The following is an 18,899-nucleotide window of genomic DNA, read 5'->3' as shown; positions in this document are numbered from 1 at the left end:
ATCAAGATTACAAGTTTTATTATAAAAAGTCTAACATTATTATATGTGAGCACCATAGTGGAGTTTTAATTACAAAGTTCTGATAGATGTATGTAACTTCAAGAACAATAGCTAAGTCGGGTTGTGCGTTCGTTTACCGTCGCGCATTTTTCAACCAGGGTCGACTTCTCTTGCGATTTTTTTCCAGCGCGCGGTGGGTGGCGCGCAGGTGAGGGGCTGTCCCGGTACTTACCACCGGAATACAACCATATCTAAGACGTATTGAAATGCTGTGATAATAGAATCATTTCGTTGCTCTTCTTTTTCGAAGCAGCTTTTTATAATGTCCTCCCATGACCTTTGGTAACGAGTACAAAATTCGACCATCTCTTCGCTGAAACTTCCTTGTTCTGTTTTCTAGTGTGCTTGTACACTTAATTAAATCATATCGGTGCTCATTTTATTGATTAAAATTTATTATGTTGTCACGTTTAGAATATTAATAGTATCCCACTGCGAGAATTATGAAAAATGGTTTACAAAAACATGCGATGTGTAAGGAAAAACGTGTGCTTTCAATGATACTATGTACAAGACCGCGCTATAGAGTCCTCCCCTCCCTATCTTGACTTGGGTGGGGGCGAGTTTATGGCCTCCAACTATCGTGTACCAAGACCGCTGGAGAATCCCCCTACTCCCTGAGGGCGGAACCTTGACGAAAATGTATGGGAATTGTATGGTTAGCAGCTTCCCTCTCTTTTCGAATCCACTAGTGGGTCTTGAATGAAAAAGACAAGTTTCTTTGTGTATTCATGCTGCTAATGTTTGCCTGAATTAATTACTGCTTTGACTTTGTTTCAGATGATCACTCGACTGATATTAATAACAACATTCTACGAGTGGGAATGTATTTCTGAGTTGTGTCTGTTGATTTCCTCTGTAGAAAACTTTTACATTAATTTGCATTTCAGACGTGTTGTTTGTTTGTGGCTTCTGCGTGTAGAAATTATTGTTGCAAAGTTATCATAAAAAATGATGTAATTAAATTTGTTTCTCGTTTTTCAATGAGTATTGTTTCTATCACTGGATAAACTTGACTTTCTTTTTTTGGTTCAGACGTTCACACGATTGATATTTTGTGAGTTGGGAATTATGTATGCATGATTTATTAGTTGTGTCTGTTGATTTCTGGATTAACAATAGTCTGAAAATACAATTGACAATGTTTCCCGTTCTGATTGAGTATTGTTTCCACCGACTGCAGCATAATATTTCTCGCTTGTTTAGATAATGTTTGTCTAAAAGCAGTTTGCAGTGATAATGATATCAGTTCGTAGATTTTTTTTGCTTGCTACCATTTGTTTTGATAAATTCTTATTGTGTTCTTGAGAATCGAATAATACTAACATCTATTTGCGATAATTGATCGATAAAAAAATTTCGTCTCTGTGCAAACTTGACCAGTCCTAAGAATATACCCCTTTGGATGAAAGAATTTGAAAGAAAGAGAGAGAGAGTCCCCCACCCATAGATAGAGGACGTGCGGTTTCTTCGCTTTGGGCTGTATAGAGGGAGAGAGAGAATGATCCCACCATGCTCAAGTAACAAAGAGAGCTAGCTTGGTTGTACACTGCATGTCGGATACCTCTGTCAAGGTAATGTTTATAGTGCCTGAGTGGGATGAAAATTGTATATTGTTCGACAAGATTAGGTCGCAAGGATGATTTTATGATAGTTCAAAAGATAGATTATTTCCATTTCATTTTATTAAATTTAAATTTGTAATGTTTCTTGTTTGTTAGTTTGTTTCTATGTTATTTTCCTGCATGTGTCTGTTGTTTACACGTTGGCAGATGCGCCGTTAGAGTGTTTCTCTGCTATTCAGCGTTAAGTCCGTGCATGTTTATCGTTTTGATAAATTGTTTTTCAATTATGTTTCCTTTGTGTACCTCTTGTTTACGTGTTGGATGGTGCATTGGTTTGGCTCTCTATTAGCTGTTGATCGTGTTTCTCATTATTTCCTTGCATGTATGTATTGTTTACGCGTGGATGATGCGCCGTTCAAAGTGTTTCTCAGCTATTCAGCGTTATCTCTGTGCTAGTCGCGGTATTAAATTCGTTATGTTTCTCCTTTTGATAGATTGTTTTTCAATTATTTTCCTGTACGTATCTCTTGTTTACGAGTTGGATGATGCATGGGTTTGGCTCTCTGTTAGCTGTTGATCGTGTTTCTCGTTATTTCCTTGCATGTGTGCTATTCACGTCATAAGAAATTTATTAATTGTGTCGTGTCGGAATATTCAACTTAGCTTCCCATATTCTTTATTATGTGTATTGCGTTACTTCTGCTTTTTTTTGTTGAGTTTTTCTCCCAACTTAGCTTCTCATATTCTGTATTATGTGTATTGTATGTCTTCCGTTTCATGTTTTTGGTTGGGTTTTTCTTCTTCACGCAGAGTCACAACATAATTCCTGCCACTATTGGCTTTAATATATTTCATCTTGTACTTTTGTGTATGGCTATCCTTTGTATAACTATACTTGTATGTAAACCGTCCACCGCGCAGCTGTTGTAGCGGAAAAAATTATGAGTGAAGTCGGCCCAAGGTGAAAATCGCGAATGAAGTCGGCCCAGGTGTGACGACACCATCGCTTGGTGGGGTTGGCGGTGTGCATGTTCCTAGTTGTATGTAAACCGTCCACCGCGCAATTGTTGTAGCGGAAAAAAAATACGAATAAAGTCGGCCCAGGGTGAAAAATGTGAATGAATTCGGCCCAGGTGTTGTCAGTGTGCAGGCCCCTATACTTGCGTGTAAACCGCCTACCACACGGCTGTTGTAGCGCAAAAACTTATGAAGTCGGCCTAGGCTGAAAAATCGCGAATGAAGTCCGCCGAGGTAAAAAATACAGAATGATAAGGTCACGCGCAGCCTCCCGGCTCGCTGGTAGGCACTCGGACAGCCCCTCACCCGTGTGTCCATACTGGCATGTAACCCACTGACGCACCACATGAAAAAATAGCGAACGAAGTCGGCCCAGGTGGAAAAATCGCCAAAGAAGTCGGCCCAGGTGTTGTCAGTGTACATGCCTCTACTTGCACGTAAGCCACTCACACGGCACCTCAAAAAAACTGCGAACGAAGTCCGCCCAGGCGGAAAAATCGTGCATGAAGTCGGCCAGGTGTGACGGCATCGTCGCTTGGTAGGGCTGCCGGTGCGCATGTCCCTACTTGCATCTAAACCGCCTACCACACGGCTGTTGTATCGAAACAACTTATGAACGAAGTCGGCCCAGAGTGAAAAATGCACAAAGATAAGGGCACGCCCAGCCCTTCGGCCAACTGGTAAGGACCCGGACAGCCCCTCACCTGAGCGCCACTCACCGCGCGCTGGAAAAAAAATTGCGAGAGAAGTCGGCCCAGGTTGAAAAATGCGCGACGGTAAACGAACGCCCAACCCGACTTAGCTATTGTTCTTGAAGTTACATACATCTATCAGAACTTTGTAATTAAAACTCCACTATGGTGCTCACATATAACAATGTTAGACTTTTTATAATAAAACTTGTAATCTTGATTGTAATCGTATTGATTAAAAATATCTTCTTTGATTAAATGTGCTACCCATTTTGGTTCTGATTCATTGAAAGCTTGTGTGATTACCATTAATAAAAAATATTGTGTATGATGGGTGATACTCCTTCAATGCTATAGCATCATACCAGTAATAAGTACAACCTTTGTTACGTGTATCGTATTGTGTTTCTTCTGCATCAGGTTTTTGGCTGGTTTTTCTCCATCACACAGATTCATAACATAATTCCCGACACTAATGACTTTAATAAATATATTTCCACTTGTACTTTTGTGTATAGCTATCCTTTGCATGTAAGCAGCCTACTGCACGCCTGTTGTAGCGGGAAAAAATTTGCGATTGAAGTCGGCACAGATGGAAAAATTACGAAAGAAGTCGGGCCAGGCTGAAAAATGCGCGAGAGTAAGCGCGCACGCAGCCCTCCGGCCACGCGCCGCCCAGCGGTAAGAGCCTCCACCCGAGCGCCGCCCGCCGGGTGCGGGAAAAAATACGCGAGTGAAGTCGGCCCAGACGCGTCTGGCCGTTGCTACGGGCCTGGGGGGCGGGGGGCGTTGCTAGGAACTATATCTCATAAGTCATATACTACTGGTTCCCCCTCAAGTCCTTTGAGCCCATTTTTATGCCCTGGTAGGTGAGTAGTTTTCTACGTCTACAGCAGCATACAGAGATAGCGCATCCAGAAACGGCAAGTCCGCCTCGGCCTTCGCCATCCCATCCGAAGGAGTAGTGCGAGGACGACGCATTTCGCATCCAACCTCATCAACTGCTGCGGAGCTCTATGCCATAATTTTCTTTCTGCAGCACGTCGTTGATTTTACACAACGGAAGTTGGCAGTCATTACTGATTCAAAATCTGCACTGCAAGCTATTGAAAATTCCGGCATACGAGGCTCATCCGCACCCATAGTCACGGATGTGTTAATGGCTTACCACACTGAGTGCGAAGCAGGCCACAGGCTGCTTCTCCAGTGGGTTCCAGCCGATTGTGGTGTCGTGGGGAATGAGCAGGCCGAGAGCGCCGCAGATGTAGTTCGGAACCGGACCTGTATTGCACTGATGAGAGTAGACCGACTTTCCATTCTGCGACGCCGCCTGACACCCCTGGCTTCCGCTAAAGGACCACCGACATCCCCCCCCCCCCCATCTATGCTGAGCAGAGTCGATCCACCGCTCGCTTTTCGCATGCCACGAAACACCTCTCGTGAAGGTGCTGCTTTAATTAATCGAATACGACTGGATGTGGCTTTTACAGCTCAGTGACGTTACCGCATGAGGCTTGACTCTCTCAGATGCTATCACTGCGGTGCTCTAGAAGATGTGGAGCATATACTTCTTCATTGCTCACACTACCGACCTTCCAGAACCGCATTCTCCGGTCTCTTAGTCAGATGCACTCTAACCTCTTCTCCGTACCAAAATCGCTTGGTCCCTGGATGAATCCAGCTCACCAACGCTCAAAGCTCATTCGGCCTTTCTGCACACAATCGGACTTCGATCCTTATTATGAAGGGGCACATTATCTCGTTCTCCACATCACCGCCAGCAATGGGGTAGAGTATTGATGAAACTCCCAATTCATCATCATAAAATAAAGTTGTTGTTGTTGTTTTATAAGTAGTATATAGACTAGATTTCTCTTAGGTACCTGAAGAAATGTAGTGTACTGCATGAAACTTGTGAAAATATTTCAGAAGGCTTCACTGTCGGATTTCCTGCATTCCTTTTATGACTTCCACAGCTTTGTACCGGTGGCACCTGCTTTCCTTCTTTTTGGTTTTTTTCGTTTTAGTTAACGTGCGTGTCGCTCAACGTCTCAGGTTCTTTCACTTACCTCCTTCAACGTCGCACACCAGAGAGAGACGGTCCCCTTCGTTGTAAGGACCAATAAGGCTTCGGAGCGCTTCTTTCCCGTCCCCTTCAGCATCACGTATCACGGGCTTCTTTGGTGGTTCTGCACATAATAGCAAGAATACTCTGGTAAGAACGTGTACACAGAATATATTGTGCACAATGCGAAGCACAGTAGATGCGCTGCCGGAACTGTTTTTTTAAAAATGCGATAGCATTTCTCTGACGCACTTTTGAAGCCTCGATGAAGCCGCGTCGTATCAGTTTGAGGGACGGGGGCCATCGAAGAGGGTTCCTCACTCTCTCGCAACGCAAGCTCTCCCCTTCGTACATCGCGTCACCGCGGCTGAGAATAAACTGGCGGGCGCCTCGCTCAGTGTCTGCACAGCCCGTCTCGCGTGGTATGGTCTACGTTCTCCGGTAAGATGGACGTCATGAAGGAGGTCCGCTGCGGAACATTCGCGCAAGTGCAGAGTTCGCAGACACCTTTACTGCGAGAGATGAAGACGCGATGGCCGAAAATGAGGAACGCCAGCGGCGTGCGGGCGATGATGCCAGGAAGCAGGTGCGACATAGCGTGCCGCCAGTACACTCCGCCAGATGTCCAGAAATGCGCACCGAAAATTCCAGTGACTTTAAGAGGAAGTGAACGCGTTTGCAGGGGACATCCGTGTTTCTGCACGATGCCTGTGGCAACCTGATGTCGCTGTTAACCTGAGTTTGCCGTTGCGCTTCACGCAAATCATGTACGGTCACAGCGCAGGCACCGTCCTTCGTCTCCTGCAATCTTATCGCATTTCGAACGCGTTTGGTAGTGAGCCGAATGGTACAGTGTGCTTCTCCTTCTTCTTTTTTCTTTGTCGTAACGACTGTCTTAGGGAACCATTACTCACGCACCGTTCACATGTCTCACGCCGTATTGATTATACACAAAAGGTTGGAGCTGCCTCGTGTTCAACAAGGTCTTTTCGTTGTACGTTTTAAATGCGATAGCGTAATTTTGAGGCTTCGGCGAAGCCGCGTCGCGTCAGTTTGGTTGTAGCATGAAGGTCAACCTCCATGGAGCAAATGTACAGCGAAAAAGCTGCGAACTTCGCTAAGCATCGGACGCCCTGCGCGAGGCGTCAAAAATGTGAGCGTCCGCCAGCGATCTGCCCATGCCAGATATTTTCGCTCAGCGTCCGCGATTCCCGAAGCATGGTGATGGTGAAAGGGCTCGCCGTTGTCGGCCTCACAGAGGTGGGCAACGTCACGACTGACGCCCTGGAGGAATGTGCGTCATGGGCCGACTTCTAAGGTAACTGTGCCGACATATGTCTGAAAGCGTCTGAGGAAAAGAGTCCGGTCAATCAGAGCGCTCTTCCGCTACGAATCGGCGCCACGCTAAGCTGCCTTGTCGTCTGCTCTCGTGAGTCGTTCTTGCTATGAGGTGATGTCGTTTGCTCTCTGTCTCGCCTACTGCACCGCTAGAACGCCAGGCATTCTCTGCCCAGAAATATGTCTTCCTTTCGCAGTATTGAAAATGACTTTCGGTATATTACTCGGCACACTTTTTTTAGACAGTTGTTGGAGTTTGTTGCAAATTTGTTACATTAAGTTACATGTTTCGAGCAACTGATTTCACTAAGCTTTCACTTTGTACTCTGGCAACACTGACATCAGAGCAAGATCTTCCGACGCCGTCCGCTAGTTTTTCGTCCCATGGAGCTGGCGCCCGCGAACAACTGGTGGCGGAACGCGCGTGGCGTGGCAGTCTGCCGCGCGAACTTCATTACAAAAAATTCAGCTATGTTCTGTATTAACATTATGCTTGATAATAATGATGATTCGTGGCTTTACGTCGCCAGAGAAATATGGTCATCATTATGCTTAACATTTTTTTGTACACGTTGTACATATCTTCATGTATTATTGTCATTTCCCACGCATTTATAATGTTTGCCTATGTTTTGTTCCGCACCCACACCCCTCTGTAATGAGGGCTGCCCTGCGGGGAAGTGTGTAAATAAATAGATAGTGCGCGCATCCGGGACACCTGCTAGTACTGTGTGGCACTGAACTTGGTTGTAGTGGTAAAGGTAAGCTCTATTTATCGGAAAAGTCCGAAAGTAAAACCAAGCAGATGCTGCCGAAAATGTACCACGAGAAGATAGCCATGGAAAGGCATTTCTAGGGTTATTCCATGTCCAGTCAAGTGAAAGGAAAATAACCAAAGGAAATGAAATGAAACCAAAGGAAATGAGATATTGAGATATGATAGATCATTCCCAGCGGCGCGATCTCCGCAGCGTTTCCATGCTACTGTTCATGCTTATCATCGCAAACTGGAGTCTCCCTCTGTGTCCGTGAGTGCCCCATCACGAATGTCCCAAGCAGTTTTATGGAGCGAAGTGCAGGTCAGCGCAAACTCGATTGGACGCCTTCAGCAGGTTAGAACAGTTCCATGGGCGTCAGCCATAGGCTCGTGGCTCCCTGCACCCTTGCGTGACGTGGTGTGGAACTTTGCATGGGGCATCCAACCCACGCGGGACCGCCTTCAGACATGGAACTTGACCCCGACGGACAATTGCCCGTACTGCAATTGTGTCGAGACGAACTACCACGTGCTTTTTGACTGTCGGATTGCAAGAATTTTTTGGCAATTGGTTCGGCAGCATACGAATATCATATGCCCAGTGCCCTTACATCGTCGACAGTCCTGCCACCAGATTAGCGCTCTTTTAACGGCTAGCGGGGCACAGGTTCTGTGGGCAGCGCGCTGCAAAGCTGTGGCACAGCGTCTGGGCAACATCCCTGCTTTCCTATTGGTGCGGAAATTGAGAGTTAGCGTAATCGCCATCCTGCAGCAGGACCTCTTCGCGCTGGGAGAGGAAGGCTTCCGGCGTCGATGGCGTGATCACCCTTCCATTTTCATTCAGGATGCGTATGTTAGCATCGTTGGTGCACCTCCATAAATGTATAAAGGCCATCTCATATGTACATAGCCACAGTGAGGAATATGGTCGTCATGTGTATATAGTCACAGTTATGTAGTCATATATGTACAGTCCCATAGTCATGCAACCATATATACATTGTATCTTGTGCATTATAACTAATTCCAACTAGTGTATTAGTGTATATTAATATTAGTATTAGTACTGATTTTTACAAGAAAAAAATGGAGATGCTCTCGAGCCACTCGGGACTGGCGTAGTGTGCTCTATAGTATGAGTCGTCTAATAAATTTTCTCAAACAGAATTTATTCATTTGAATTTCTTAAACCCCGCCTTCTAGATTTCGTTTTCGGCATTACCACATGGCTCGCAACCGCTAGCAAATATGGGTGATCAAGTCTCCTCACACCGGATGGAACGTCATTTGCGCTCGTATGCCTTGTTGGCACTGACTGCAGGAAAGGGGGGGTCAACATCCCCAAAGGTTGCCAAATTGCAGGGATTGTACCTACCTTCGCACGTCACATTCCCTCCCCAGAATTTTACCTTGTGTAAAATTAGTTGTAAAAAAGAAACATGGAAACTAAAAAAGCTCTTTTAGATGTAAGCACGCAACAGCGCTGAGAGTTCTAGATTTCGACAAAACCGTTACGAAACGATTTCATAATAACGACCCACGCAACAACAATACAATCCTTGAAGAGAGAGAAAGAACGAGTAAGCGAGTCTACTGAGTAACCGATTTTCAATTCCCAGCTTACATTCCAGTGCCTTTGAGATAATCTCTTCATTGAAGCGATATCAATGGTTCCAAAATGTCGTGCGAGGTGACCGATGTCAATTTCGCCTGCAAAACGGACTGTCGCCACTTCTTAAACGCCATTATAGGCATTTTTCGGTGTTTAATCGGAGCTTTAGGCACCTACGGGATTGATCAGGAAGCGCTCCTATCGATTCATAGGGCATTGGTTCGGGGAACCATTCTCTACAGCCTCCTGGTCTTACACAGCATCTCAAGAACTTCTGAACAGAGACTTCGGTGTATGTTGGCCAGAAGCTTGAGGATCTGCCTCGGTGTACCCCGCGCCGCTGAAACGCACATGGTGGTGGCAGAGGCCCGCGAGCTGCCAGTTGAGGTCTTACGTCTCAGAGAAACTGTGCGCCATTATCAATGCCTCGTCACGGAACACCGTCGTCACCCCTTGGTTTCGAAGCTCAAAAGGCGGAGGCAGAGCAACATTTCTCGCTGCAACGCTGCTGTAAAGCCGTTGCTGCCGGCTTTATTTGGCAGATCAGTCGTCTCCAGGTCCCCTCCGTGGGTCTTTTCGATACCTTCGGCCTCTAATACCATTCGTTGGCTCAAGAGCAAGAGGGATCACGTTGCACCACCCGTGTTGAAACAACTTGCGTTAGACATGATGCAGTGCCGTTACCCTTCGCACACTGCAGGAGTCGCAAAATGGCGAGGCACACAAGAAGGCATGGTGAAGCCAAAGTCAGGGTCCATTTCACGCATCAGAACTCTCGGTGGAACGTCCCGAGACCATTGCGCATGTGCGAGAGGCCTCACCACATCATTTAGGAAGGTTCGCCTGTCGCCTTTGGGGAGGGTATTCCGCACGCTTGATCGGGAATGATACGCAGCTGCTGCAGCCTCGTCAGCCTCCTCATTGCCGCGGATGCCGCAGTGTGCAGGAACCCACTGGAAGTAGAGAGAGTGCCCGCTGATCTCAAGACGGCTTAGTTCCTCAAGTATGTCCTCAACCACAGGCGCAAGTGATCCACGAATACCCATGTTCGCTATTCGCTGCGAGATCGACTTATAGGAGGCGGCACTGTCACCATTCTAGTGTGGATAACACGTGGGCCGATGTTCGGAGTTGATGGTTCTTTTCCGTTATTCTTGTGTATATTCACGGCCAATTGTGCCACGATAGTACGATACTGTACGGTTCCCCAATGCTCCACCTACTGCACTGAAAGCGGAATAAACGTGTAAAAGCAGACGACGCGACCACACTGTGGTAGTTCTCTGTTTTCCGCAGCGCGCCGACACCGTTCGATCTCGGAGCGACCAACGTCAGTATACGCAGTTATAGGCACTATCAAAACCCCACGGGAGGTTCCCCAACACCCAGTTCGTGCTCCTGTATTGAAAAGGCACTATTACGATCACACGAAAAAAATATGCATTTGCCTAGGAATCCGGGCTCTACACATCAGATCACTCGAAAAACGAAACTTTACGATATGACGGCTACACAGTCACCGCGAGGAGCAGTACCAACTGAGAGCGGAGCGGTATGGATCAGATTGCAGATGCAGTCGGTGCGTGCGCAACAGAAGCTAGAGCAGTGCTGGGACTTTTATAGCATCGCTGTTATATGATTAACTGATTATGAAGTCCATCTCTTGTATTGCACGTTTCACACTGTTATTACATACAAAAAATACGGTTTCTAGTGAGACAATTCTTGACACAAAAAAATCATCCATAAGTTATTTTCATTGGCAGATGGCACAATTCGTCGTTACGATGTATCCATTCGTCACTTTGAGGTGGAAGGCCTCGTTAGACACACCTCACAATTAGCGCGCATTGCACTATAGCGCAGACTTGTTATGCTTCCTGCGTTGCATGGCGAGTTTATTCGAAATAATGAGCACTGAGTAGAGAATACACCTGCTTCCAGTAGCCTGTGAGACCCACAAACACCAACTCTTTTAGAGCCCCTTTAATAAAACGAGGAATTGCAAACAGCCAGATACAAAGTTGCCTATATGAAGACGTACAACTTTGTACAAAAGATGACTGAACACAGCACTCGCTTTTCCTTTTTCTATTTTTTCCTTGGAGTGTCGCCATGGTAGCGAACTGGAGCGGACGAAACAGGTGACACGCAACCGAGACGCCGGTTTTTAATTTTGTCCAGTCCCGTTCGCTTGGAGACGCTCCAATCAAGGAATACACGAGTGTCGTGTTCCGTAAACTTTTGTCTCAAGCTGTACCATCACTTTCTGCCTATATCTATCGGTGAAGCCCACACATAAATTTGAGTGGTATTATCGTGAGCAAGGCCGGCATCAGTAGACAACCTTCCTGTGTTTAACATCTGGCCCTTTCATTGACGTTTCCCGCAAAAAGAGCTCCGCACCTTGTCGACGGGGATCACAGTGTGGCAAACCCAAACCTTTGTTTGAAACTTTAAAGGCACAGCTGCACAGTTCACAGGGTAATAATTTGCAGGCACCGTGAGGATATGCGGCAGCATTAGTGAAAAGTGGAGGGAGGTAATCTTTAGAGGGATACATTTTGAATAGTAATGTCTGGACTTCTAGGAGGATTTCATTCGTAGACGAATAATTTATGCTTATAGGCGAGGTCTTGGCAGTTGTAATCATCATGTGATTTCGAGGGAAATGCTGCAATTGTTTCTTCGTCGCACATCGTGTATCAAATTTTGCCAACGCCTTCGTTCGAGGCACGAAGTATAACTGAATCTAAACTTGTTTTCCACAACAGAATTTTTTCGCCTACAGAGTGAATCCACTGACCGCGTGGCCACAAAGACAGTCTAGCCCTCGTTTTGCGTCACAACACAACTATTACAATGACATTACAACTAGTATTACAAGTTTATTCTAATTACGTATATCACGTCGATTGGTTGCTCGATTTGTTAAGGCTGACCAAATCACACGCTTGCTTCCTCACAGTTCGAGAGTAATTTAGCATGCGATTGACTTTACACCTGAGCAATAATTCAGATGTTGACTAACTGTGGTTAAGTGGTCTTGGGTAGCCAGTCTGACTTCGTCGTGACTTACGGCCTCAGTTTTTCTTCCTCTATCACATCACATGACATCACATTCGGATGTGATCATGCGCAACGAAATACTTCGACTATCTAGTCTATAGCGTATAGAAAAACTCTTCTCCAACTAATCTTCAGAAATAGCGTAACAAAATCTCCAAGTCGGCAGGGATTATAAAAGGCATACAGGCAAAAAAAGAGTATCGAAATAAAATTGTTCTACATCGTGTTTCGAAACACGTCAAACGGTTGCGGTGCTACATGTCGCACCCACATGAAATTATGACACCGGAAAAGGTGGAGGACATGTGGGGAAGGTCTCAACGGACAAAGTGAGGGCGTCCTATATCCTTGCTGCACCGTCATTTGACAACTGTCTCGTTCAACCATTCCGCACTTTCGCCAATTCAACTGCATAGAAAGTAGGTAGATGCTGATTTCGAGACATGGAAGGTCACCTTGAATCAGAGGCCAAGATTACGGAGAAGACTTTCCTTCGTCAGAAACGAATCGAACCTTTTAAGGAAGCACTCTAGATTCATTCCATTACGAAGACTCGTTGGGCTTCTTTAAAAAGGCGCGTATGCTAGCAAGCGAAAGGTCAGGTTTTCCGCCTGGCCGAACATTGGCGATGGGAACCAGCCAATCCGACGAGACAGGTTCATTTCCTGCACGTGATCTCAACTTTCGCATAGATTCTCCCAACCAGAGCCGTCAGCCTCACTCGATGTGCAGCTCAGAAGGGTTTAAACTTCCAGCGCGTTTCGCATTGCATCCCCACTTAATCTCCTTATCGTAATCTTCGCAGATTCTTTCAGTCTGCTGTCTGCAGGCTGGGATATCGCAGGAGCTTCTTAGAACTGGTTTGTTGTCTCGCTGAGTACTTCCTCACCCCTCATCGTTTCATGTCGCGATATGTGTCCGAATTCGAACAAGTTTTGTCGCAAAGTGGGCTCTTATTTTAGCTTTGATCGAAAAGAGGCAAAAAAATAGAAAGAAAAGAAAAGAAAACTAGGAAGAAATCGCACTAGATGCGACGGCTCCATCCAAGAGCACTGTGGGCAACTCATGCATGAAACCGTATTGGTGATGCCCGTGCACATATGGCTGACTTCGAAACAACTGACGCCATTAAATTAAAACCTGCACTGGTAAGGTCGATAGGCAATAACTACATATATCTAGGGGATATGTCTAGTTAAGCACACCGGAATAACCCTGTTCTTCTGGAACGGTGCGTACTACGAGGAACCATTTTGTGTGTTTAATATAGAGCGTGCCGATGTTTGTGTATTGCCGGAGAAACAATTTTTGTATTTCGTCACATCAAGCCACAAGAAAGTTGAAAGTTGCATTATATTAAAGGAGCTCTGAAAGCCATCTACAAAATTTTCCGTTCCGAACGCGTTGTGGAAGCAGGTAACTTAACTTGATGATTAACACGAAAATTTTCTCTGTGCGCGATGTTTTTCGTAGAAAAAAAGACACTTGAACATCGCCGCGCGTGTTCCCACTCGACTCGCTCCTCCGGGTCGAACGAGGAGGAGAATGAAAAAAACGTCATTGGTGACGTAATAAAAGTTGAAAGCGGCGACCGCGCTTCTATCGGGGTCAGTGCTGACTGGTTTTCTTTTCTTTCTTTCCGTTTTCTTTCACCCTGCTTTCTCTCTGTCAAGGGACGAATAAGGGAGGACCTCGATATTCATGGTCATAAGATCCCTGTTCTCGAAATTCATGTTCTGGAAACAAGGAAAAGGGGAAATGTTGCTTCGTAAGATGATATGCCGCGATTAAGAACATAACATCACTATTTAACCACTCAAATTCAGGAATTATCTATGTGTCCAAGTCGTCTTAGCGAACGAAAGACACATTTAGAAGCCATTTGGCTTAGCAGGGCGGCATGTTGGTTGGTTAGTTGTGTGCTTGCAATATTATGGCTGGGGTAGTCACAGTTTGCCGTTGGCAGTTTTCTGCTCGCAACACGTGCATTTTATAGTCAGCTAGAGTTTACGCTAGTCACGTGTTGTTTCAGTGCACGCTGATATGTCGGACGCAAACTTAACCGGCGTTGTCGGTCATACTATATGGTGGATAAAACTGATGCACTATATGGTGACAAAACAAATAGCGCCGAGCACGGATGAACTCAAACTTGCGTGTCTGCGTCGTCCCCATTTGTAGTCTGCATGGGCCAATTCTCGTTTAGCTCGATGATTGGTAAGTTGACCATAAATTGTGGTGGTCTTATGACACTGCTTGGCTATGTTGGTGTCTAACTCAGGCAATGAATGTTCAAGTCCTGATGCCACGATGTGCCGGCGACGGCATATGGCGATAGATTTCACTGGATTGTATCTGACAACGTATGGGCAAGAACACTCCTCCAGCTGAATAAGGAATTAACTGAATGGCTAACAAAGTTGCTAGTCAAAGTGACGGGCACTAGTGATCATAGCGAATTAGTGATATGGCGTATATTGATATGATGACATAGCGGACGGAATTAGTGGTCATAGCGATGCAGTGATCATTTTGAGGCGTGAACTGAAGCAGCGCTTAGTGCTGCACTGTGTTTATACGTATTGCCACCAACAACACAACAAGAAACAGTCACCACGATAACGAGCAGCAAACAAAACACAGACACGGACAGAACAGCGTTCAACTGGCACCTGAAGTTTATTATCATAATCCACCTACTCCGGAAGGTCGCTTTAGGGAAAGCAAGGTCAATCGGGGAGAGGTTGACCGATTTTTGGTTGACTTCGCTCGAGGAGTTCAATGAGGAGGCCTCTACAATCTCACGGCCTAACCTTGAACAGTGTCTGTAGACCAATCTTCGTTTACTGATTATTATAACGATATATTATTATATCGTTACCTGATAAACCAAAGAAAAAGCAAAAGAAACGCCTTCCACCGTTGCAGCGGGGTTCCGAGTGAAAAATAGCAGACGACGTTCTTCGAAACCAATCAGGGGCTCCACCTTTCTGACGTCAAAATGACGCAAGCGGCTCGACGGCTCGTTCCGGGTATTGCCACCGTTGCGCACGGTCGCGATTTTCAAAATCGAATTCTGCGATATTTATGCAAGTGTTGATAGTATTACTTCGCATGGTGCATTTTAATAAGCTTACTAACCTCTTGGTTGGGAAAAAACGCTAGTGATTAAAGTGCTTTCCTAGCTCCTTTAATATCTAAATATACATTTATATACTATATCAAAAGTTACTCGTGTGTCCAACGTACACGTGCACCCCTGGCAGTGGTTGGTGGAATTAGCGAGAGCCAATCGCAGACGGCACAGAGGCACTACAGGCAAGCCCATTGCCTCGTGTGCCAATGTCGCTGGTTACTATAAAGTTTCCTCATAAGAACCGCACGCCTATTAGTATCAGATACTTTTACCTTTGTTAGCATTCCAGCGCATTGAATTCTGCTGAAACAAAACAGGTAGGTGCATTTACCCTAGAGATTGACACGATACCTGTTTTTCGGCCTGACGCACTGTAAAGAAAGAGGCAAACTCGGGCTGTGTCCAGCACATAAAAGCAAACAAAGAAACCGAAACAAACAAACAAAACAAAAGACAAAACAAACAAACAACAAAACAAAGCAAAACAAAGCAAAAGCAAAAGCAAACCAAAACAGCCTGCCCTTTATTCGCTTCAGATTTGCAGAAGCCTGTTGCAGTTGAAGCTGCAAAGCCCACCAATCAAACCAAGAAATCGCACATCTGAGAATATCCTAAACCTCCCGCGAGTCCATTCTATTACATATATTTTGGATTGAGTTTTCATTCTTGGAGAACAAACCGGGCTACGCTGAAGCTCCTTTCGTTGTTTGTGCTCTTCGCGTCGCTCTGATCGACGTGATCGAAATCTACTGTTCAGAAGCGTTGAAGCCCTTTCGTTTCTTCAGTGGCACTGGATTTCGGCATAGATATTGCGAATCCACTTTGTTATAGGTTGGGAAGTATCATCGTCTTCGAGAAATGGAACCAGCGAAGGGACGCGATGACAAGAAAAAGAAGTTGACAGGACAACCGCTGGACCTACAACTGACGTTTAATCACAAAACCCTTTCCGACAGAACTTGGTGCGCATGTGATGCTAAGTCATGACAATATTACCAGCGAGAACATAGTGAAGACACGTGCTAAGCTGGACCGGTTAAAAAACCTGAACACCTTTCAGTAAGGAGCAAGGATAGCCTCAGACAGGTCCCTCTCATGTCTTGTTTACCTTTGCTTAATGCTCTATGCTCACGCATCTAATCGTTAATGTAGCGTCCACTCTGTCCCACATAAAATTTTCCACACGAAAGGGGGATCTTGTACATGATCCCGATAGAGCGCCTAGTGAATTGTGTGGCATGTTTTATTGAGCAAGTGCTCTTGTTGTTGGGTCTCCCTCCCACACGTCGGCACAACGTAGCTAGCCTTCAGGAGGCACAAAGAACAGTTTGATATTATTCCTGGCCGCCACCATGCTGGCCAGTAATTTATCCAGACCCTCCCTACACCCCCAGCTTCGGGTGACAGCTACAGCTTCGGGTGACCTGGGCCACGGGCCAAAGCCTGGGCCACGGACTGGGGGAGGGGGGAATGGCAGGATCGGCTCGCCTGTGTTGGCCACACAGAAGTGGGCGTCATCACAACTATAACAAAAAAAGAAAAAGAAAAAACGACAGCCGGATGGAGGATAGAGGATGAAGGGTGGAGTTGCTTAGAGGGTGCATGAGTTCGTCGGGGAGAGCAAAGTGTTAGAGGAGCCGTTGAACAAGACCCGCCTTCTGCAGAAAGAGAACAAGATTTCTTTCTTTAGCGGAACGTTCGGCAGAAGAACCACCGGGGTAGAGGATGTCCGCTAGCGTGCCCGAACTGGAGTGAGGGAGATGGGCTTCGCGCGAAGAATGGTATGCTTGGCAGTCTCGCAGGATGTGGTCCATTGTTTCAGGTTGTTGACAGTGACCACAGCAGGCGTCCCACCTAGAGCCGATCTTGAATAGCTGAGAGTTGGTGAACACAGATCCAGTGCGGAGCCTATGGAGAATGGTCTGTATGCCTCGAGGAAGGTTTTTATGGGAAGAATGGGGCGATGATGGACTGGGACGAGCCGGCGGGCCACAAGGTAGCCCAACCAATGTTAAGCTGCAGACTCTGCACGAGAGTCGCCACCCACAAAAAAGATAGATGCTTCATTCGTTTTCTGTCGTTTCAATACCTCATTGTGATAGACTCAGCAACTTTATTTTTCTGATTGCTCAGTCTCTATAGCCTACACACAAGCGTGACAGAACGTAGTTTGGGTACCCAGATGCAACCAATGAGCACGTTATCTACAAAATGTAGGGCTGACATAGATGAGTGGATATCTTCCCAAACTTTAATATCTTACCCCAGAACTCACCGATGTGACTTGACTTGAAGCCGCATCTTGAGTTGTGCAAGCCTGCGCCAAGACCTGTCCTCGCTTAAAGGTACTGTAAAGCAGCACCGATCAAATAACATTTAGTGTGGCTATTCGATAGTCCAAGCCACCAGGACAGAAACTGCGCAAGTTTCATTCCAATCGACGGTGCAATTAATTAGAAAATTACAATTCAAGATTACGGGCAGCATTGTACTAGGTATTCGAAATGAATCCGTACTCCTGACACATACGGCGGCAACCACATTGCATGCGTATAACACTGGGCCCGACATAACAATCCACCACAATCCACCATAAAACCCGCCCCTTCAATCCACACAGCGGTCCACATCTGAGGATAAACGGATAAGCGAACTGAAATGAAATGCTGAGCCGTTGAAAAAAATGTCTCAGACGTTCAAGAAGCCAGAGAGTGTCGGAATTTGTTTGTTCACAGAGGTTCACAGAGAGAGTTTGTTCGTTCGAAAGAGGCCGCGAACAGAAGGAGCGCGCAGACGCAGCAGAGAAGTAGGGAAAGCCTCCATCGAACAGCGGCCAGCGCTGGATTACTTCGCAAAAACAGGGGTTAACAGGTTAAACTGTTAACGGGGGATTCAGAATGCATAGGTAAACAGGAAAACTAATAATATGGTTACTAGAATAACGAAGTTCCGATGTAATAGTGTGTAATACTAATTTTCAGTGTTGCCCGCTGTACAGGGGTTGTTTGACACCAGACGTCGCACCGTTCCACTACGCCGCATCTTTCATGGCAAATTAAAAATATTTATAGCGCGTTGTCTGTCGTATGGTTCCGCAGATGGTATTTAGAAGCAACAAAGTCTCTAGTCACATCACCGGCATATCATGCTTGTCTACTGCTTTACAGTACCTTTAAGACGGTTTGCGTGTTTCATGAACCCTCCCGCTGGCTTACTTCGTCAAGTTGGGGCAAGCCGTGTATTCAGGCTAACTTCTCCCATAAACCCCGTAACAAACAAACAAACAAACAAGTTGCAGCCTGCTAACTTTAACTGCGTCTGGGAGCGATATCTTCGTACAATTTTGCACTTCGAATTGCTCTGCAGTATAAAAACACGAAATTTCTTGACTTCAGGACTCATAACATGTGTTACACCTGTCGTGAGGCACCAACGCTTGTGTAAAGGCCCTGTAAGCAAATTGATGACGCATCGGCTCATGTAAAGCCAATATAAGGCGATATTCTGAGCGTCACGTGGCTTCCCGAATCTGCCGTACTGGAGCGCTATCCAAGTCGGGTTCAAGGTTGCCCAAGCGCAGACTTCAAA

General features: G+C 45.9%; 1 protein-coding gene across 1 annotated transcript in view; it reads right to left on the bottom strand.

The window, feature by feature from the left end:
* The window catches only part of LOC135385811 (hemicentin-2-like), a 384,675-nt gene that overhangs the window by 77,702 nt on the left and 288,074 nt on the right, over positions 1-18,899 (bottom strand). The window contains exon 3 of the mRNA XM_064615341.1: positions 5,404-5,523. Within this exon, the coding sequence (XP_064471411.1) occupies positions 5,404-5,523 (120 nt within the window). The remainder of the gene's footprint in view (positions 1-5,403; positions 5,524-18,899) is intronic.

This window comes from Ornithodoros turicata, chromosome 2 (assembly GCF_037126465.1).
Source record: "Ornithodoros turicata isolate Travis chromosome 2, ASM3712646v1, whole genome shotgun sequence".
Classification (NCBI taxonomy): domain Eukaryota; kingdom Metazoa; phylum Arthropoda; class Arachnida; order Ixodida; family Argasidae; genus Ornithodoros; species Ornithodoros turicata.
Note: the sequence above shows the minus strand (reverse complement) of the source record. Positions and strands in the feature narration are given on the sequence as shown.